This window comes from Acinonyx jubatus, chromosome A3, assembly GCF_027475565.1.
Source record: "Acinonyx jubatus isolate Ajub_Pintada_27869175 chromosome A3, VMU_Ajub_asm_v1.0, whole genome shotgun sequence".
NCBI lineage: Eukaryota > Metazoa > Chordata > Mammalia > Carnivora > Felidae > Acinonyx > Acinonyx jubatus.
In genome coordinates this window covers 57,136,682-57,159,388 of record NC_069388.1, presented here as the reverse complement: position 1 = coordinate 57,159,388, position 22,707 = coordinate 57,136,682, and the positions used below count along the sequence as shown (strand labels likewise).

The 22,707-nt window shown below is 41.6% G+C and overlaps 1 protein-coding gene across 50 annotated transcripts in view; it reads left to right on the top strand.

Annotated features, from left to right (window-relative positions):
• The window catches only part of MAP4K4 (mitogen-activated protein kinase kinase kinase kinase 4), a 190,398-nt gene that overhangs the window by 62,141 nt on the left and 105,550 nt on the right, over positions 1-22,707 (top strand). For all 50 annotated transcript variants that reach the window (XM_053200418.1, XM_053200410.1, XM_053200398.1 and 47 more), the window contains exon 3: positions 20,228-20,284. In XM_053200418.1, coding sequence (XP_053056393.1) covers positions 20,228-20,284 — 57 coding nt within the window. The remainder of the gene's footprint in view (positions 1-20,227; positions 20,285-22,707) is intronic.

Sequence of the window (22,707 nt, the reverse complement as noted above, 5' to 3'; positions counted from 1 at the left end):
CATTGCTATTCCCTCATTCACATGATGATTTGAAATGCACAGTGCTCCAGGATGGATGTGATCATGTGAAGAATTTGAAACTATGATGAGAAGATGCCCGATTGACCCCATTCACTGTCATTCTTTAAATAGAAGCAAAATCCCTTCATAGTTTACTAGTATCCTAAGACTGAAACACAATAGTTTGATGTCTTGTGATTGAAGGTTTAGTAATTAATTGCTGGTGGTCCTAAACTGTGTGGTTCATTGTCTGTCAGCAGGGCTTCTTTTTGGGCCTCTTTAATCTCCCTCAGCATAGTAAAAGCCAGGCCTCGGGCAAGACCTACTGTCCCTGTGCTATGTGGTTGCTCTGCTAGGGTTCAAAATTCTGTCAGCTGAGAGTGTGGAAAGAATATTGCCCAAATAAAATTGTTGCCCTTGACCAATTCTTAAGTGTGACCCCCTGATGGAGAGGCCTGGGGAAGTGGCCCACAGATTTGTACTCAGCATCTCAACCACCTGCAGATCATTCAGAAACAAAGTCTTGTTTCTTATTCCTGAAAGGGCAAATTGTCTCCCCAGGGCTTACAGTCAGGTGTCTCCCATTTTAATGTTTATTTTTGAGAGAGAAAGTGTGAGAGCACACACATGAGTGGGGGAGGGGCAGAGAGGGAGAATCTGCGCATTGTCAGCACAGAGTCCGTTCTGGGGATTCAAACCCATGAACTGTGAGATCATGACCTGAGCTGAAATCAAGAGTCGGATGCTGGGGCACCACGCTCAGTTGGTTGAGTGTCTGACTTCAGGTCATGGTCTCACAGTTTGTGGGTTTGAGCCCTGTGTTGGGTTCTGTGCTGACACCTCAGAGCCTGGAGCCTGCTTCAGATTTTGTGTGTGTGTGTGTGTGTGTGTGTGTGTGTGTGTGTCTCTCTCTCTGCCTCTTCCCTGCTCACACTCTGTCCCCCTCTCTCTCAAAAAATAAATAAACGTTAAAAATTAAAAGTTGGACGCTTAGCTGACTGAGCTACCCATGCACCTCAGGTGTCTCCCATTTGAAACAAACCCTGTACTTGAAGTTGTAGTTCACATGTGTGAGAAACCGGACACCCAATAGAATTTCTTCAAACTTGGTGAACTTTAGTGACTTGCAAAAAATTCTTTGATCTAAGTACCAGTTTTAGGAACACACCTACTGATTGAGAACACAGTATAGAAGTATTTCTATGTATACCAGTTTTGTTCCTTTTAAATTAGGGATTGTTGTGACTCCCTTTCCAAAGATCCAGAGAAGATTATTTTGTGTGTTTCCATCCAAGAAAGGACAGGAAAGAAAAATTGCTACTGAATTTTTTCAGGTCTCCCCCTAGTCTGGAAGAATTGTGTGTTTCACTTTCAGTGCTATATGGGAAAAGTGGTGCACGCAGCACAGCTTAGCGAATGAAGTCCTGTTTGGCATTTGTGATGCAGGGTGTTTCATCAGTTTCATGTAATGTAATGAATTGCTTGTGTGGTCATGCTATTTCATGCTTCTTTACCTTAGCATAACCTAGGCACTGTGCTGGGCTATCCATACATATCCTCACTTTGTCCTTGACTTCACTCTGGGTACCTGAAGTTGGTAACATTGCTCACAGCTTTATTACTCTGCTTTGTTTTTATCAGGGTTGGCAAGGTTCAGTTTCTTTGCACTGGGTTTTCAGAAAATGAGTACACCTTCACATTGGTGTGGGATAGTTCTTTGTAAATGCTGCAGAATCTGTGATCTCCTTTCCTGTGCTTCTTTGTTCTCTACTGAGCCTTGGTGGCTCAGCTCTTTCTCCTTGACTGTAGCTCTTGGGGTAGGAATTACACCTGTCTCAGTGTTGATATTTTCCCTGATAATTTCCTAACTGGAGATGCTAATTTGTAATTTTGTTGCATGATAATGTCATAAGACTAGGAAAAGTGAACACCAGCAGAGGGAGAGAGGGGAGGGAGAGGGGGAGGGAAGATCATGCCAACAAAGCAAAATCCCTAAGCGGATGTGTCTGTCCGAGGGGCCCCTCACTGAATAAACAGGAAAGAGGCTGAAGGTCTTAGAGGTGTCCTGGGTTTTGACTCATTCCTGCTTCCCTTCAGTATTTAAATTTTATTTTAAAAATTGTCATAAAGTAAAATTGACTTTGTTCTCTTTTGGTGTATAAGTCTTTGGATTTTAACACATATATGGATTTAACCACAGTCAGAATACAGAACAATTCCATCACCCCAAAAAGCCCCCCTTTCAGTTCAAATTTTGAAGGAATGCCTTGGTGCTAAAGAGACTTGCATTCTTCCTAAGGAGGGCTGTTTGGAAGGGCCCAGAGGCAGGGGCACACAGGTATGGCAGAATATGGGTAGCCTTCAGGTTTTCTCAAGAAGCCTGGAGTGTGCTCTCAGGCAGGCCCAAGACCTCTCCCCAGGGTTCTGTGATGGTGTGTGTGTGGCCATTCTCAGTCTCATTGCTCATGTTATCACACTTCAGTGCTGCTTATCCTTCTAATGAACTAGAGTTTCATCTTAAAAAAAAAAAAGGTCTGAATGATGATGGTTGTAGGCATTCATGGGTTTTGTAGTTGATTTCAGGATTTTCCATTAGTCTTTTTTTTTTTTAATGTTTATTTTTGAGAGAGAGAGAGAGAGAGAGAGAGAGCGAGCGAGCATGAGTGGGGGAGGGGCAGAGAGACAGGGAGACATAGAGTCCAAAGCAGACTCCAGGCTCCGAGCTGTCAGCACAGAACCCAGTGTGGGGCTCGAACCCACAGACCACGAGATCATGACCTGAGCTGAAGTCAGGTGCCCCTCCCCTGTCCATCTTAACCTTTCAAACTTCCTGCCTATTGTTGAGTGGTTTTCCAAGGCCAGTTTAGGGGGTAAGTTCTGAGAGCAACTGGCCCATAGCCATAAGGAACAACACGGGGTACCTGATCCTGGAAAAGGAAGAACTTTGTCTACTCCAGAGGCAGGTGGAGAGAGTCTGCATCCTAGAAGGGAATCAGCTCTTGGGTCCTGTTTGTCCTCCCCCATTTAATTATATCTTTATCTCACCAAGTTTATTCCTGTGTGGTCCGTTAAAGTAAGGACTGCTATGCTAGTCTTGCCAGAAGGCCCCTGTGGGAGAGATCACCTGAGAGGTTTGAAGGTTGTAGCTCTTCTTTGAGGTTGTTTGAAAGTTGCCTTTGCAAATCACTGAATAGATTCATCATGCCAGCATCTGCCACTCATGGTCTTCATTGGCCTCCTGATTATTCATTGAAAAACCATTTATTGAGGGCCTGCCAGGTATAGTCACTGTGGTGGGGGGTGTTACTTTTCCTGCCTCTAACTTGGAATTTGATAATAAAGGAGTCACCATCTGGATGTTTGTTGTTTTCATTGGTAGTGGGTTTTTGTGTGTGGGCTGGGGGAATTTAGGGGAGTGTTTTGGTCCTTTAAAAATTCTTTAAGGGTGGAACGATGAAGGGGAGGGGGAGGGTGACCATACCTTCTGTTTGCCCAAGGCAGTCCTGGTTTACATCTTTTGTCCTGGCATACTTATTTCTAGTGCCTCATTCATTCTGAAGTGTCCTATTTGGATAATAAATTAGTATGGTCATCCCCAGTGGAGGGGGAAGGGAGATGGGGGGCACTTGTGTGGTCATCTGCTACTTAGTATTTTTGTTGAAGTGTTATATGGCATCTGCTGTTTGGGCTTTTCCCACTCTGTTGGGGCCACACCAGTTTGTTTTCAATGGTCATGAGATAACAACCGTGCACGACCATGCATTTGTTAGCTACAGCATGATGTTTAACATAAGATGGAGGAAAAAACTTGTAACATGGGATCCAGGGTGATGGTATTTTGGGGGCTTTTTAAATTTTTATTAAGAATGTGAGTTTTGGTGGTACATACTGGAGTCTTTCTGACATTATTTCTCATGGGACCATAGTTGTGGTTATTGTGATTATTTAGGGGAGATTATAAAATATGGATGCTCAGGCCCCACTCTTAAGGATTTTGATCCAGTAGATCTGGGTGAAGCCCAAGATGTAGAATTACAAACAAAACGAAAACACCCAGCAACAACAACAACAACAAGCCCTCCTGGTGGACTGATTGTCAGCTAGGGTTGAAGAACCACTGCTATGGCCTGTGATCAAGGATTCTTGGCCCATGCCAGTACATACATGTGTGAGTATTCTGAGGAGTGAGGGCTGTGGGGCTTGCTGGAGAACTCCTGCTGGCCCCCGGGGCAGCCTCTGCTCAGTTCAACTTTACACCTGGTTTCCATGGGCCTGGAGACCCAGCTTTAACCAATCTATTTTTTAAGGGAAACTTTAAAACTTAAAAATCTGTGTTTTAGAAATGTGCATCCTCTTCATTTTTGGAATTTTCAATTTTGAAAAATGGGCAAAAAGCACCCCCCCTCCACTATAGGAAATACGATGTCCAATTTAGCCAGTGAATTACCATGGAGAAGAACCTTGCTATATTAGCATCTAGAGAGTGGTTGCTGGCCTTAGAATTCAAAAGCATTGGCTTTATAAGATGCCAAGATCATCTGAAATGGTAGACATACAGCCGTAACAAGGACAGCACACACAAGCTATTAATGTGGCTCTGGAAGGGGCACCTGGGTGGCTCAGTTGGTTGAGCATCCAACTTTGGCTTGGGTCATGATCTAGCTGTTCACGAGTTCGAGCCCCGCGTTGGGCTCTGTGCTGACAGCTCAGAGCCTGGAGGCTCTTTGGGATTCTGTGTCTCCCTCTCTCTCTGCTCCTGCCTGGCTCACTCTCTGTCTGTCTCTCCTTCTCAAAAATAAATAAACGTTAAAAAAATTTTTTTTTAAATGTGGCTCTGGTGATAGACTTTTGTTATTACTCAGCAATCGAATTTTGTCATCTCATAGCCCAAGTAACCTCATTCCAAATGTTAATATGCAACGATGTGCACCATAGTTTTAGGGATTTATTTTTCAATGAAACGTGTTGTTTTTTCTCCCTCTGAGTGTTGTCCTTACAGAAATAAGGTAGACTTTGTTTTTGAGTGCTAGATTATAGAGTCATAACTAGGCTCTGCCAAAAGAGACCTCATACCTCAACCTTGAGGATGGGGTTTTGCTGAAGAGAAACTGTGCAGTCAGGTGGAAAGTGGACAAGTCTAGAAGCTTTTTTTGTCCAAAGCCTTTGGCTTTGCCTCTTGCAGCCCTCTCTCTCTAACCCAAGCCTGAGCTTTGCACGAGGAAGCAGTCAGTGTTGAGAATGGCTTGGCTTGCCCAGAGAAGTGGTCTGTTCTGGTATGCTGGGCAGTGCCTGTTTTCACAGAGGTGTGCTTGGGGCACTGTGTCTGTTGTTGGCATGAAGGAGTGGAACACGTTACCATTATCGGAGCTTGAATAGAACCACCATGTTGCCTACAAGCCTCGGAGGATGATGCCCTGGCCAAGTTAGTAGGGCTAGTGTGGCACACCCTGCGGCGCCTGTGAGTTTTTCTGTGTAGGTTAATTGGGGCTCAGAAGGTCCTGCAGGGCAAGTATTCATCACCTTTTTCAGCTCTCTGCACAAATGACAGGGGAGCAGAAAGGCCTGCCTCCCTGACTACCAGTATAAAATAGCAACCACTCCATCCCAGCACTCCCTCTCCTCTTCGCTCTGGTAGGTTTTCCCTGTAACTTTTTTTTTTTTTTAGGCATCAGAACATATTCACAACAGCAGCAAAAGTATTCACTTGTGTCCCCCTCTTAGAATGAGAGCACAGACTTTCTCTACTTTGTTCACTATTGTATCCGTGGTGTGTAGACCAGTGCCTGGTAAATTAATATGCTGGCCTGGGGAGTCAGCGCCCTGAACATTTTATACTGAGATGACCACACTTCTGAGAAGTTAAGTGGCTCATTCAAGGTCATATATCTTGTCTAGTGGCAGAGTGAGCAGTTGAGTCATATGATCAGAATTTTTGTTTACTTTTAGTATCTTGGGTTTTACTTGGGAAAGCAAATTTTGGTGTTATTTGTGGCTTGAAGCGTTTCAATTCAGTGTTCTCTTTCTACCTACAGTTCTGTAGGGTAATTTGAGATGCCTGTGGCTGTAGGTTGAAGAGAATGACTTCCCTGGAGCAGCACATGCATTGCTTGCTTAGAGTCTCATAGTCTCATGAACTCATAGGTTTAATCAAGTGGTTGTTGAAAGGGAAAGGCACTGAAAGAGTGGTGCTGGGCATTTTTCCTGCCATCTCTAGTTAAGTGTGTTGGAGGGCAGAGTTAATTAGGCAGTTACATAGATGTGTGCGTGCTCACACTCATTTATCCCTGATTTGCTTGGCCAGCCTGCTCTGTGAGGCCATGGCTTCTGATCTCCTAGGCAATTTCAAAGTTTGCTTTCTCTCCTTTGTATCATTTTCTGAGTCCTGCCCTTTTATACTGATAGTCCCAGGCTTTTTGTAGACTCCAGTAATATTCCTAGAATTCAGCAGGGTGGGCACTGGCTGGGAGGTGTCTTATGGGGGTAGCAAAGAACTTTAGGGTGATTCCTTGGCAACTGTCAGGTTTCTCAAAGTACTTTGGTTGCAACACCTGAGGCTGTGGAATGAGTAAGGGGTTGGCTGAAAAGGATTAAGAAGAGTTGAGAAGGCTTTCCTGAAACAACCCCTGGAAGCTTTCCTCCACCTGAGGGGACAGGCAGGGAAGCAAATAAACTTGTATGAAGGCACACACCATCCCCTGACTGACCATAGATACTTCTTACCACATTTCACATACTGACTCCTGCTGCCCACTGTTGTCCATTTCCTGAGATGCGAGCAGGTTCTGGAATGCAGATCTTTAGCTTTATTTTTTTTAATGTTTTATTTATTTTTGAAAGAGAGAGAGAGAGAGAGAGAACGCGAGTAGGGGAAGGACAGAGAGAGAGGGAGACAGAGGATCCAGAGTGGACTCTGTGCTAAGAGCAGACAGCCTGATGTGCGGCTCAAACTCACATTTTGTGAGATCATGACCTGAGCCGAAGTCAGATGCTTAACCGACTGAGCCACCCAGGCACCCCCTAGACCTTTAGCTTTAAATTGCAGTGGCTTGTGAGGAGAGGTGCTGATCCAAATCACTGATTCAGGTACCTAGAGCATTGCAGCCATTTTGCCCTCGTTTTGGTTGTATGACCTTGGGCTAGTTTTCCAATCTCGTGGAACCCCCCACTTCCTTTCTGTAAAATAGAGATGATTTTCTTCTTTGCAAGCTTGTTTCAAGGACTTCCTGTATTTTATATTAAAATATTGTATACTTCTTAATGTGCCAAGCACAAAAAAATCAGTATTATTGAAAATATTTGTTGCAAGAATGAATACACAGTGTGTGCTTCTCTATCATCCTTTCCTTTGTGGGGTGGGAAAGATTTGTTGGTAGGAAAAGTAGGAAAAGAGGAGACTGAAAAATAGAGGGAAGCATAAATTTCATCACAATTTCACTTTGCCTTTTCATTGAGTTATATAATGTGCTCATTGCATGGTCTCATCTTACAGACTGCTCAGGGAAGGTGGTCAAAACACTGCCTTTATCAGCCAGCCCCACTGAGTTTATGTAAGTCCTAGTAAAGTTCTAAAACAGTTCTTTGATTTTATTTACTTACTGACAAAGTCTTTCATTTTGATACTTATTCTGATAAGGCTATAATGGGTGTGCACAACTGAAAAAAGAAGTGGCTATATAACAGTGAGGAAAACTCACCAATTTTTATATTATGGTTCTTTGTAGTAGATCATGATTTCTAACAAAAGATGCTTTGAGGAATTTTCTTTTTCAAATACCAAGGCAAGAGCTCTTCCTATTTTCTGTGGAAATATCTTTTAAACTTTTTTTTTTTAATTTTTAATGTTTAATTTTGAAAGAGAGAGAGAGTGAGCACAAGCAGGAGAGGGGCAGAGAGAGAGGGAGACACAGAATCTGAAGCAGGCTCCAGGCTCTGAGCTGTCAGCACAGAACCTGATGGGGGGCTTGAACTCACAAACCCAAGAACTGTGAGATCATGACCTGAGCTGAAGTTGGACACTTAACTGACTGAGCCACCTAGGCGTCCGCTGTGGAAATATCTTTTAAACTATCAACTATTGTTTTCATTTTGACCAAGTTAAATTTTAGATGGACATGGTATGAGTTTGCATAAGGATACTTTGAAAACTTGAGTTTATGGTGTGCATGCATCATTTCTGGTAAGGGATGCTATCAAACAGACCTCAAAGGGAAATTCTAAGGGTGGGTTTTCTCTTTTACCTCTTTTTTTTTTTAAAGGAACAATTGAGGTATTATGAAGAGTGAATGAAATTCATGAACGTGCTTATGAATATTCAGCACAAGCGTATTAAGAGGTGTATGCAGACTTTGAAAACCAGAAGGAAAACAAATATGTTACAGATCACATGAGGAAAGAATTATGCCCTCTAAACTGTATCAGTGCTGAGGACATGGCAGCAGAAGTAGTTGAGGTTCAGAAACTAGGTTATATTTGTATTTAGAAATCATTCCGGGAGATCCGAAGCTGCTTACATTATGACTTTATACAAATACTGTAAATGTATCTGGGTTCAAGGACCGTATTAGAATCAGCTTCCTGAATGCTGAGAAAAGGTAAGGAACAATTTGGAAACCTTAATTGAAGGTTGGGTTGGTGATGGGCAGATGAGGAGCCCAGAATCGAATTCGAATCCTTGCATCATTTAATCTCTTGTCTTTTTTCCTCCCTCCCTCTCTTCTTCTCTTCTCTTCTCTTCTCTTCTCTTCTCTTCTCTTCTCTTCTCTTCTCTTCTCTTCTCTTCTCTTCTCTTCTCTTCTCCCTTCTCCCTCTCTCCCTCCCTCTCTACACCTAACGTGAGGCTCCAATTCACAACCCTGAGATTAAGCGTCACATGCTCCACCAACTGAGCCAGCCAGGCGCCCCTAATCTCTTGCTTTTTTTATTAAGTTTGAGTGCTTTAGTGTTGCATCAAGTGATATTTCAATATTGAAATTGTGCCATGGGTGAATACTGAAAATTGAGTGTCATGTGAGGTAATGGGGAGAAATGTAGGAGAGCTTCTTGGTGGACATGAGGTTAGTGATCAGAGGAGAAAGAAGGGAACCCACAGAATCCTGTGTTCATCTTTTGTTGTGGGTAAATGGTTAGACATTGCAATAAACAAACTTCTCATTAAAATTCACTATTCTGTGTATGATGCGGTTTATCTCTACCCACCCTGTCCTGCACAGATATCTCCCATTGGAGGGAACATCTAGCATGCCTATGGTAGTTTTGAACTTTGGAAGGTTTGACCTTGAAGGACCTGCCCCCTGCTTTGAAAGCCATCTCTCAGATACTGTAGTTAGTTGTACCCATCTCTTCCTGCTGATGCTGTTGCTGCACTCCCAAGCGCTCCCAGTTACGATGCTGTCTTCTGGGACTAGGGTTCCTGTCTCACTCAGTGTGTTCTTTGTGAAGTTAGCAGGACCTGTTGCAGAGGGTTGTGATTTATCACCATTCTACAGAGGAAGAGAACGATGTCCAGACTGGCCCAAGATCACCGTCCTAGCATGTGGTGGAGTTGGGCTTCCAGTCTAGGGCTCCTGGTTTTAGTGCCCACTTTGGGTACCATTCTGCAGTATTTAAGTATCTTAGTATGTGAAATAAAAGGAACTAATTTTAAACATTGATTTCTTTTCTTTAAAAATAATAATAGAAATTTTTATCGTAACAATATCAATAATTTAGAAAAGTACAGAAAGGTGAACTCACTATTTTTTGTAACAACAAATATGAAAATAACATGTTTCATGTGCAGTTCTTGCTATGAGAACACTCAAATAGGGAATATGTGTTTTATGAGTTGTGTTATCTCCTTTGGTCAGTTTTATTTTGTCCAATGGTGAGTTAAATTACCTTTAGGAGTATATTATTTTAATGCACCTTGACAGTCACGGATTCAAATGTCAGGTCTAGTGTTACCACATTGACTAATTACTTAGCTGTTGAATGCAATATACCATATCTCATAGTGGCTAATAACTGTATACGTTACTTTTGCCTATAATAAAGGGTTTGGTATTTGTTATGCTATTAAACATTCTTTTGTTATTTTAAACTAAAATTGCTTAATCTGGTCAGTTCAGTTTTTCAAGTAAGTAGAAGAAAAGGCAGTTGCAAATGTGTATTAAATGTTAATGATAGCTTGTTTGCAGAATCCCAAATCTCCGTTGTTTCAGATACTTTGATTTGAAGACTTGCCAGTGCCATGTCTTTTACTGTTAATATAAGAATTGATATGCTGATTTTTTTTCCTTTATATTTTCTGGACCCTTTACTCATGGTGCTTTTTTAATTTGCCAATCTCCCTCTTAAAACATTCCTCACACTTACTACTGTGGTCCAGACACTGGCTCATGTGTGTACCATACCATGGGGCTACTCTGCCTCCTTTGAAAGGAGCACTGCCCTTTTTAATGCAGCTTCACCAGGTGTTTTAAAAAGCAGCTGCCCTTTCTTCCCAACTTACTTACTGCCCAGCCAAATCCCTCTCCTGCTTTGAAGGAATTATGCATAAGCTCTCATGGCAGTATTTCTTTTTTTGCACTCTTTCATGTATATGTTCATCCAAATTGTCTCCACTTCTCAACATGAAGGTGCTTTTTGCTCCTTTGCTAGCTCACCTGACTGGAACTTGCTTGCTATCTGGCCAACACCCCTTCTACCCCAATTCTGTTCTAGAACACATCCAAAAATGACAGAGCAAGCATACAGAACCCAAGTGACTGGGCCTTCTTCAGAGGAGTCAGAATATTACCGCCTTATGTAACGTTCCCTGGGGCTGTCACTTAATTACAAGGACAGGATAGTAATTGATGTTCATAATGATTTCCCTGAGCCATTAGAGAAAATTATTTATTTAAAAAAAATTTTTTTAATGTTTACTTATCTTTGAGAGACAGAGCACTAGCAGGGGAGGGGCAGAGCGAGAGGGAGACACAGAATCTGAAGCAGGCTCCAGGCTCTGAGCTGTCAGCACAGAGCCCGATACGGGGCTTGAGCTCACGAACTGTGAGATCATGACCTGAGCCGAAGCCGGATGCTTAACTGACTGAGCCAGCCAGGCGCCCCAAGAAAAGTTACTTTAATGTACTCAAGATTTCCATTCAGATTGGGCTCTCAAAGAAAAAAATGTAAGCATCAGAATGACTCATTTATTGGGGATTGGGCACTAGGTAAAAGTTTTTACATGCTGTTTATTTTGACTATGATTCTTAGTGGAAGTTAAGTCTGTACATTCTCTGCTACTGAGGCATAATTTTCCTTAAAGGGATTGTTGTTCCAGATAAGATAGGTCCAACCTAAGAAAGGTATAATTCTATATTGAGGTCTTTAATTTTAAACTCTTGAGGGAATAGAAATTGCACTGTCTTCTTATTAAATTGCAAGTCTGCACTGATGTTATAACATGTACATATTCCTGTGCTTTCTCTGCCTTCCTGCTCATCCATAGCCTGATCATGGAAGGGAGGAAGAGGCAGATAAACAGTTACTAAAGTGAGAAATATTAGTTACAAGCATGAGATGTGCAACAGTACAACCCTGCTCACCTCACACCAGTTAGGCTTTGGAGGAGTGTGATGGGAAAAGCAGGTGTTGGTGGGAATAATGTTGCCATTATTCCTGCTCTGTTGTAAGGAGGGTTTTGAAGACTGAGGTGTTTCTTGAAGTGTTCTGAGCTGTCTCTTTCAAGTTAATTATGTGGTTCCTTATCTTAAATGGCTCACAGGGTGCTGTCTGGGTAACATGCCTCCCCACTTTGGTTGAATTTTGAAATTTTCACAGACACTTCCTAGAAAAGAGCACTGAGGAGTGGGGCCTGTGGTTTGGGGTTTATGAAACAGAACCAGTGAAACTGGTCTTTGCCTTTGGAGGTGGATGGATGTAGAACCTTAGAGTGGTAAGTGGATTGATTGCCCAGTGCAGGCCTCATGCCATTCACCATGTGGTCATGTGGGTTCATATTTGGCATTTAAAATAAGGAAATCTAAGGGGGAACATATTGGAATTAAAAATTTTTTTAATCTTTTTTTTTTTTTTAGAGCAGTTTTAGGTTCACAGCAAAATTGAGAGGAAGATACTGAGATTTCTATATACATTGCTCCCGCATGTACATAACCACCCCCATTATGATAGCCTGCACCAGAGTGGCACATTTTCTTTCTTTCTTTTTTTTTTTTTTTTACAGTTGATGAATTGACATGTCAGAGTCCATAGTTTACAGTACGGTTGCTCTTGGTGTTGTTCTGTGGGTTTGGACAAATGTATAATGACTTGTATCCATCATTATGGTGTAGTACAGATTAGGCTCACTGCCCTAAAATCCTCTGTGCTCCGCCTGTGCACCCCTCCTTCCCCTGTTCAGTTTTTAAATTGAACTATGTGTGATGTGAGTAAGACATCTTGGGGAGAGAATTGACACACTGGGGACTTGGCCTCACTAGTGTGTGTCCTCCTTGCTCTCTGGGTGTACTTTCTTGACTGTTAAATCAACTAGTTTGTTAACTAGGCTTGCCAGTCCTTTGAGCTCCTGAACATTTCAGAACAGAAGTTCTGTGTTTTTATTATAAACATAATTGTCACTTCTTAGAATTTACTTATTTTTAAAAAAAATCTTCAAGTTTATTTATTTATTTTGAGAGAGAGAGAGAGAGAATGCAGGTGGAGGAGGGGCAGAGAGAGAGAGAGAGTGAGAGAGAGAATCCCCAGCAGTCTCCACACTGTCAGCGCAAAGCCAGATGTGGGGCTTGAACTCCCAAACTGTGAGATCATGACCTGAGCTGAAGTCAGATGCTTAACTGACTGAGCCATCCAGGCACCCTGAATTTATAAATCTAACCTTCACACATCAAAACCCCTAGCTAAGATGATGAGTGCATATGTTACTGTCAGTAAATACTGTATAGTCCAAAAAGGATACGAGAACGTGAATTTGGGCTTTTTAATACAAGCTTGGAAAAGTGATTTCCAAACTTCAGAACTCATAAGAATAACTAGAGACTGGCTTTTAAAAAGTCACGATTTCCTGTATCCCACTTATGGAATTCTCATGAATGGAGCCTGAAACTCTACACATCATGGGTGAAAGTGATTTTTGTAATTGAATTTTACATGCTTAAAAAAAAGACTTAACATCTCTCTTTCTCACAAGAAACCTCTTATACCTAAGATGTTACATCTGCATACCAACAAAACACCACTAAAAAACATTAAGATCAAGTAACAGCTTCCAAGTTGGCTAGGGAATGAGGAGCAGCCCCTTCTGCAGCCAGCACACTCATCACCCCATGATGGAATGTCCCCTTCCCGACTCAGTTAGATTGGCATCTTCTTGGTCCAGTGCAGTGTATGAAACCCCCCTTCTAAGGTCCTTGCATGTTTGGAGGGAGGTGATGCAGTTTGTGACACAGCTTCTAGTCCTGGGTGAGTCACTGAGTTCTCCCTCTTTCTTCTGGCCTGGGATTTGGACTATTTGTAGTTCAGATCTTAAGGGGTCCACATCTTGTCCTTTGGTGATCTTCAAGAGCATTAGGACAATCCTTAAAGGCCCCACTACAGCTTCTGTGGTGAGTCTACACTACTAGCCTCACAGCAATGGTCCCCTTAACATTAGTACCTTTTGCACCTCGTACCATGGCAGAGCAATTTTTGTCACACTGTCCTGTTTCCTAAGTGTTTCTGATACAGAGTACAGTGTTTCTCTGTCACAATGTTAATGTCCCTTCTTGTGGATGTTTTTTTTAACACCCCTCTAAATTATAAGCTCCCTGAAGGCGGATCCAGTGTTTTATCTCCCCTGGGAGTGTATAGGGCATGTCTTGAGCACTGGTTAAATATAGTCAGTCTTCAGTTTACTGAGCATTGATAGGTTTTACTATTAAGCAAATAGAAAGCCAGTGTCAGGAAGTTAATCTCTGAAGTTTATGTTTCAGGTTAAACTCAGCAGAAAGGAAAAACATTCTGATCTCCAGTATTTATTGAAAGAAAATTTATGGTGAGATAAAGGAAGGAAAAACAAAAGGCTGTTATCAGTTTTAGAAAGCCATGGATGAGGCACTCTGAATGTGCTTACATATGCCTTCAGATTCCCTAAAGAATTCCTTTGGGATGTTCTTTTGTTGACTTTTTCTGATTAATCACAGGAGAGAAAAGGCCAGGAATTGAGAGTAAGTTTTCATTATTGGGATGTTCTTTTGTTGACTTTTTCTGATTAATCACAGGAGAGAAAAGGCCAGGAATTGAGAGTAAGTTTTCATTATTGGTTACTACATCCCCAGGTTTGATTATAATCACTTACAATATTTGTGTGTAGAATAGTATACTTGGCAGCTCGTATGGAAGTTGGTTTAATAGGGCGTTTGTGGTCCTTTCTGTTTTGAAGTTTACAGCCTGGTATAGGGTACAAGTCTGGGTGTGAATCTTAATCTGATTAACTTAACCCTCTCAAAGCTTCAGTTTCTCTATGAGGTGGGGACGTCGGCACATACATATGTTGGGTTGTATCAGGAGTAAATGAAAATGCATAGGAAGCACTTTGTTCACTACATGCCCTAAGAGTGGGAGCATCCTGGTGCCTTGTGTCCTGTTCTTACAGTCCTATATCTAGTATTAGAATGCTACCCAGGTGTCACAAGGGCCATGCTTGCTGTAGTTCAGGCTGTCAGTGTGCACTCTTGGGTTGTGGAGAAGAGAAAATATTTATTGTTCCTGAATTGTGTTTACTTACCTTTTAAAGTGTCATAAACCTAATAGAATTTTCCTTCTAATAGTCTGTCCACTTTCTCAGGCTGAATGAGTACAAAAGCTTTGTGATTCTGTGCAGAAAGATGAGATTTAAGTAGGAAGCTCTGTGAGCAGAAAAGGAGCTGCTAAGTTGCAGTGCACGTCCTTGTTCAGGTCTGAGGTACTGGTGCCATACAATGACAAGGGTATGTGAGGGATGATTGGTGTCTCAGCAGCAGCATGACCATCCCCTAGGATAGGAGCCCTGAGTAAAGGACTCAGGCTTTCATTTCTTTGATTCAGTCACACTCCCTCTAAGTTTCCTCCTGTGACCAGAGTTTGTCTCTCAATAAACATATGTATTCATCAAACATATTTTAATGGAGTCACCTGGGGTCTAGGTAAAGATTATGCAGCATGAGTTAGTTACCTGTTATTTGGTGATATGCCATCTTTTTCCTCTTGGGATTTAAAAGCTTCCCTTGACTGAATGCTGATCTTCTGCTGCTAGGTTCCTCATTGTGGGTTAGGGACAGACTTCCTTCAGTAGAGGCAGACAGACAGGCTGTCACAGTGCCCTTGCATTTTAAAATCTTGTGGTGTGTATGTATGTGTATTTTTGTTGGAACATGTATCATTAATGTAATGCATATTTGCAGATACAAGGTGGCAATTTTGACTCTTAGAATCATGAAAGAGAGTCAGAAATTAGGGCATTTTCCTTAGCTTGGATGTCTGCCAAGAATAGTTTGAATTTTCCTTTTAAAAAAAGAAACATTCGTTTTCCCCATTTACAGACCAAAAATGAATCAAATGCCTTGAAGTTTGCTTTACTGAAGGGGATAGGTCTGGTTAGTGTGAGCCAGTCTGACTTTGTGTGAAATAATATTTATTGCAGTAGCAATTTTAATTCCAAATCTTGCTAATAACCCTTTGAGGGCATTGAGGGGAAATAATTTAAGCTGTTTCTTTAAAAACAAAAAACCTCAATTGCAGGAATTTGACAAGTTGGTAGAAATGGTGAGTCCATCCCTCACATTTTATATAATTGTTGTAGAAAGGAAATTCTGCTACCGTTGTGTCTTGGGCAGCAGAATAATAAAACTCACCTTAGAGTTCTTCATCTGTCAGTAAGATAATGAATGACCTGCTTTGTTGGCCCTCATAAAGTTTTTTAGAAGCTACTAAGAAAATAGTTTATTGAATAGTATTTGGGGGCTTTTCTTCATTGGATGTCTCATTAGTGCATTAATGTTTACGTGGTGCCTCATAAATAAAGCCAGGGGCCTTTAGTCTCTTCCTCCTGGCATTTTATAACACTGGATGGGACACCGTGTCCAAGAAATGCAGACAATAGGACAAAAGAGTCAAGTTTATAAATGGATGTTAGGTATGTATATTTAATACTGACCAAGTCATATACTGGGGTGTTTTAAGAGTGGATGATAGGGGCGCCTGGGTGGCTCAGTCAGTTAAGCGTCTGACTTCAGCCCGGGTCACGATCTCGCGGTCCGTGAGTTCGAGCCCCGCGTCGGGCTCTGGGCTGATGGCTCAGAGCCTGGAGCCTGCTTCCGATTCTGTCTCCCTCTCTCTCTGCCCCTCCCCCGTTCATGCTCTGTCTCTCTCTGTCTCAAAAATAAATAAACGTTAAAAAAAAAAAAAAAGAGTGGATGATACAATGTAAGGGTCCTGTTACTAGTAAGTTCCGAATCTCTCCATGCACAGGCTAGGCATTTTAGTGACAGACACAATTCTGGATTCAGACTCAGGTGAAGGAAAGTGGTCATATTGGTCATCTTCAGGGAGCAGACTACATGAAGCAGCCTTTAAGAGACGGTATAGAGGTCAGCGTGGAATGCTATAGTAGATGCTATAGTAGCCTCAAACTTCAGTGAAGTAATGCTTTTTCTTGTATTCTTGAGTCCCCAGCACAAGGCAGTTGGTTATGATTATGTGTATTTTCTCTTCCTATACCACTGAGGGCCATTTGTTACACTCTCGAGTGATGCCAAGGGAACATGGGTAGGGCTTCTCTGATGGGTGGGGGCATGTGACTTTTGGAGACTTAAGCTTATAGCTGAGCTACCCTAAGCGGGTGACTGTATTCTCTCTTGGTTAATACTGAGTAAATCACAGACAAATTTTTATCCTTTCAAACAACTCTTCCTATGACCTCCTTAGCACACAATTACATGCATATAGATGTTTAGTACATTCAGCCCCAGCTGTAGTTTTTCTCCTGGGACTGTTAGGCTCACCATTTTGGTTCTTTTAAGCAAAGATGATCCATCTGAGTAGGTAATTATTTGTTTCAAATTTAGAGGTTGTCTTTTTGTTTGTTTCTTTTAAAAAAATAGAGAAGTATATTACTTTAGCACCCCACTGCCTTTCCTCATATTGGCCATGCCTTTTGAAAATGAGAAATGGGCCTAACTTGACTAGGTAAGGTAGTTGCAAGGTGAATTAAGAGAAAAGGTTAGCATGGGCCTCTGGTGAAAGTGTAGAGAGGAAGACTGTCATGCGAGAGTCCACTATATGCCAGATACGATGGCAAGGGTTTTATGTATTGTATGCACTTTATTTATAACCTGTCTATTCTAAAAAGAACATTGGGATCCTCCAGTGATCGTAGGAAGCTTGTCAAAGTTAAGCAGCTTTCCCAAGGAAATGTAGTAATGAAGTGGTAGCAGAAAAATGAAAGCCCAATGCTGCCAGAGTCCCAAATTTCATTTCTTTCAGTGTTGTCTTGTTTCTTGAAAAGGAGGGAGACAGAATTCTTGGACAGTTTTCTGATTTCAATTTCAATTTAAAATGGACCTAATTTTGGAAGACCTGGTATGTGTTAATGAAGACTAGTGCCTTTGTGTGGTCCACCTTCTGACACAAATAATTGATTAGTTGTTAGGTCCTGATTCTCTAATCCCTTAGTAGGGGAAACTCAAGTTCTTGGTAAAGCAAATACTAAGTGAATTCATAACTCTAAGGTTTTATGCCACTGTCAGACTGCTAAGTCTTTTTTTTTCTTTTTTAAAAAAATGTTTATTTGAAAGAGAGAGGTAGAGCACATGAGCAGGGAAGGGACAGAGAAGAGAGAGAGAGGGAGAGAGAGAGAATCCCAAGCAGGCTTAGCGCTGTCAGCACAGAGCCTAGTGCAGGGTTTGATCTCACAAATCGTGAGATCACGATCTGAGCCGAAATCAAGAGTTGGACACTTAACTGACTGAGCCATCCAGGCGCCCCTGCACTATAGTTATTCTTCATGATAAACCTGTGAGTTGAGCATCACTCTTACCCCTTTTCTACAGACAGGAGACTGAGGCACTGTTATGTTACAGAGTGGAGGACATGAGGTGTGGACACAGTCTTGATGCTGGAGTCCATACTCTGGATCACTATCCTGTAGCTTTAGGATCTTGCCAATGCCCAAGACATGAAGGACAACTAAGTTTCCTGTGTGTTAATGCTTAGCACAGAGCTGGGGTTACAGAACTTTTAAAAACGACTGAGGTTAGGGGAACCTGGGTGGCCAAGTCAAACATCTGACTCTTAATTTCAGCTCAGGTCATGATCTTTTGTTTTGTGGGATTGAGCCCCATGATGGGCTCTGTGTGGGCAGCCCCAGGGCTACTTGGGATTCTCTCCGTCTCTGTCTGTCCCTCATCCACTAGTGTGCACACTCTCTCTTTGAAAATAAATATTAAAAAAAAAAAAGACTGAAGTTATAGATCCTATGACACACATAGGCAAAAATTTTACATAAGTGATTCAGGAATGGACACTATCAAAAGATACTGAATCTTGGACAGACAGGTAGTAAAAGATGGCAGTCAAATCAGAAATATAGGAGCCCATTTAATGTTCATAAATTAGAACTTTCTTGACACAATTGTATTCCACGCCGAGCATCTCTGAGATGGAGCTTCTATAGATGTTACATGACTTCTTAGATCATTTTGTGTGCCTTATGGTAACATACATATAGGGCAGCATTTTTATTCAGGATTGTGGGTTACATCGCTTTTAATGCAGAAAGAGTGCCAGACTGTGGAGCAGAACTGTGTGAGAATGCTGGGGAAGGTGTCTAATGGGGTACTGACACAGCAGCTGAGGTAGCGGTTCAGATCTTTTGAGGCTGGGTATGCTGGAAGAGCATGCTGGTGGAATGGTAGCTGGGAAATGGCAGAAAGGGCAGGAGGTGTTGTTTCTTGGATCATGGACCAATGTGGGATAACCCTTATTGTCTCAGAAGCGAGACTGAACTGCAGGTGTATGTGTTGTGGCAGGTGGTGTCCCCACTTTTGAAGACCAGGAAGGTAGTTCACTTTGGAGGAAGGTGGTGATGTCTGCGGATTGGTGAGAGTTGGGTTGAGGTTCTTGGCCTATGGATTTTGTCCTAGTTTCCTGTATGTTGTTATTGTGCACTTACTGCTCATGAACTGCTCTGCCATTGCAGGAATCCATGGTGTCCCAACCACATACTGTTGAGATGTAATTGTAATACAGTGTCATTTTCATGGAGTCGTTTTGTCCTAGATGTAACTTGAGTTCCTGGGTAAGCTTTCCAGACTAAATGGAGAGCTTCCCTCAAGTTTCAAGTTCTAAAGTTCCTAACTGTTCATCATGAGACCACAAGAGAGACAGGCTCTTGGGAAATATGGGGACATTCTTTGTGTTTTACATTTGTTGCAGACCATTGTTCATAACGCCCTGAAGTAGACCATGCTCAGGATATCTGGGTAGCTCTATGTTACTCACCGGAGAAAAGGCCGGCAGAGCACTGCAAAGAGTGGATGGAGAAGCACAGGACTGACAGGAATTAAATCCATTCCTGTTCATCTGGGTGAGAGGAGAATGACCTCACATTGGTTTGAAATGCCAGGGATAGAAATAGTGGGTTTTAGGTCCTAAGTCAGGAATTATACTATAGCTGTAAGAAAGCACTCTCTGTTTCTGCATCATCCCTATCTCCCTCTGTTCTGGGTAATTATTTTCCAACGTCTCTACCTTGGGACTGCAGGAAAGCTTCAAAGAAGACTCTCAGTATTACTTTCATAAAATCAAGTAATGGGTCTTGAGAGTATACTGGGGAAAAATGACTTTTCTATTTTTTGACAGTAAATACCTAGAGGTTTTTTGGGTCATTTCATTCTTGCAGGATGTTAAGAAAGAAAAAGTGACTATCCTGTTGTATAGAAGAAAATATTAAGTTGCTTAGATTGAGAGGTAATGATATGTAAATTGAACCCAAGACAGAAAGAAGGAATTGATGCTTTATCAAAACTCAGTTTGTTCTACTACTTGTTTATTAAGTGTGGTTCATTGGTATTACAAACCGTATTGTTCTATTGGAGAGCATGGGACTAATTTCATTATCACTTTTGAGAAAAATTACAAAAGAGATGATGCATTGAAACTTCAGCCATTCTGTTGTAATGATCATGCAAAACAGTGGTGCCAATTGTGTTTCTTTTTTTCTGTTTTTCAGGGTCGACATGTTAAAACTGGTCAGCTGGCGGCCATCAAAGTTATGGATGTCACTGAGGTAAGATTGAGGCACAAATCTATCTATCTATCTATCTATCTATCTATCTATATCTATTTATGTTTTTATTAAAAAAATTTTTAAAGTTTATTTTTGAGAGAGAGAGAGAGAGCACAAGTGGGGGAGGGACAGAGAGAGAGACACACACACACACACACAGAATCCAAAGCAGGCTCCAGGTTCTGTGCTGACAGCTCAGACGTGGGGCTCAAATTCACTAACTGTGAGATCATGACTTGAGCCAAAGTCGGGTACTCAACTGACTGAGCCACCCAGTCGCCCCTTAAAAAAAAATTTTTTTAATGTTTACTTATTTTTGAGAGAAAGAGAGTGAGAGTGGAGGGGCAGAGAGAGGAGACACGAATCTGAGCAGATCAGCTCTGAGCTGTCAGCACAGAGCCGACATGGCTCGAACTCACTAACGTGAGATCATGACTTGAGCAAAGTCGGTACTCAACTGACTGAGCCCCAGTCGCCCCTTAAAAAAAAATTTTTTTTAATGTTTACTTATTTTTGAGAGAAAGAGAGAGTGAGAGTGGAGGAGGGGCAGAGAGAGAGGGAGACACAGAATCTGAAGCAGGATCCAGGCTCTGAGCTGTCAGCACCAGAGCCCGACATGGCTCGAACTCACGAACTGTGAGATCATGACCTGAGCCTAAGTCAGATGCTTAACTGACTGAGCTACCCACGTGCCCTGAGGCACAGATATTTTTAAAGAAATCATTATATAAAAGACAAGATTCCCCTGTCCCTCCAACCCCCATTGTAAGAGTATTGTTCTGTTTGTAGAATCGATCTTGAACAAATTACCCCCCTGTGACATTGTGGGTTTATAAGGTCCAGCAGACTAGTTGGTTTAAATTGTTGCAGATGGTCCCCAAGTAACTAGGAATCAGTAGCATTTTCTTAAAAAAAAAAAGGGGGGGGTGATGTCATCCTTGGCAACTTAATGGACCATAATTGGAAACATCTCTAATGGAAAAGAAAGATTTGAGAAGGGATCATGGAGGTCACATGAATAGGGAGATTGAGGGGTGTGGGGTAGGGGAAAAGCTTCTCTAGGGTATTAGGCCACATTTGGGCCATTTCTTTTATTTTTAACATGGGGAAAGAAAACAGATCCAGCCAAGTTCCCAGAGGTTTGAAAACAGAAACATCTGCTAGAATGCTGAGCAGATTGTTGGCAAAATTTAGTAGCAAAAAATAGTTCTTGAAATGGTCACATGAGGATTTACTCTGTAGCTTTAGATGGGAAAGAGGAGAGTTTAACTCAGACAAAAAGTAAGTGTATGTGTTCTTGTGTGTGTGGATGTATATATATGCATAAGTCTATATTTAATTTTTAAAGATAACCCTAGATTGTAGTGAACTAAATCCATCTTACTTTAAATTATTTTTATCTGAAATTTTACTTTTCATTCTTGTGATTGCTTCTGACTTGCCTAATTGTAAATGAAATTTACCATCATAACATCACAGATTCTAGAGTTAGCCAGCAGCTGTGGGGATTTGGGATATCTTTAAATCAAGCCATATCTCCAAATCTGGGGTTGATCTAGGGAGACAATGGCTAAACTGATCTCAGGTGTGCGATATTGAGTATTGTAAAGAGGTTTCCTCCTCAGCCCTATTCTCTCTTTGGTCTCTAAGAACATGCTTATCTCCACTATAAATATTTGTTAGTAAGAATAAGAAAATATTGTTGTCTGTGGACTACGGGACATTTGAAGACGTAACATTTTATGAGATGGCTGCTCTTTTTCTGTCAAAGAAAATACTGAAGACTTTATAATGAAAAAGTACCCGTGGACTATTCTCTTGCTAGAGTGACCCTATCTTGGTGTACATCTTAGGGGGAAATTGGATGCTTTCCAGTTAAATGTTATTTTTAAGATTATAGAGTGGTGAAAGGAGCAGAAATTCTAACTTAACTGTAATTTAAATACAATAGTCAAGTTATTTATGAAGTACCCTCTGTGAATGGAATGATGGATGGCACCTTCCTGTCAAGCATCCGTTCCTGCTATTGTGCATGTTGCCGGTGCTGCACTGGGAAATGGGGTAGCCAAAGCCTATACTTTTTGGCGTTTGTTAACATACTTCCTGATTTGTGTACGAGCAGACAAGGTGCCATTTTAAATGTAAGCTTTTGGAATTTTACAAAGCACTTTGAAAGTCCTCAGGATTGTGTTTCTTTCCTCACTTCAGCCTGTGCTGCTCTGGCTGACAGAGCTTTTGTCACCAGCCAGGCTGTGCTCCCTTCCTCATCTTCTCTGTAGAGATCCTCTTCCTCTAAGCTCAACTCTGATTATAACTGTGCAATATGTGAACACTCTTTTAAAAAAGGTGTAAAATATAGGAAAATACATTTTTTAAATGTTTATTATTTATTTTTGAGAGAGACAGAGTGCGAGTGGGGGAGG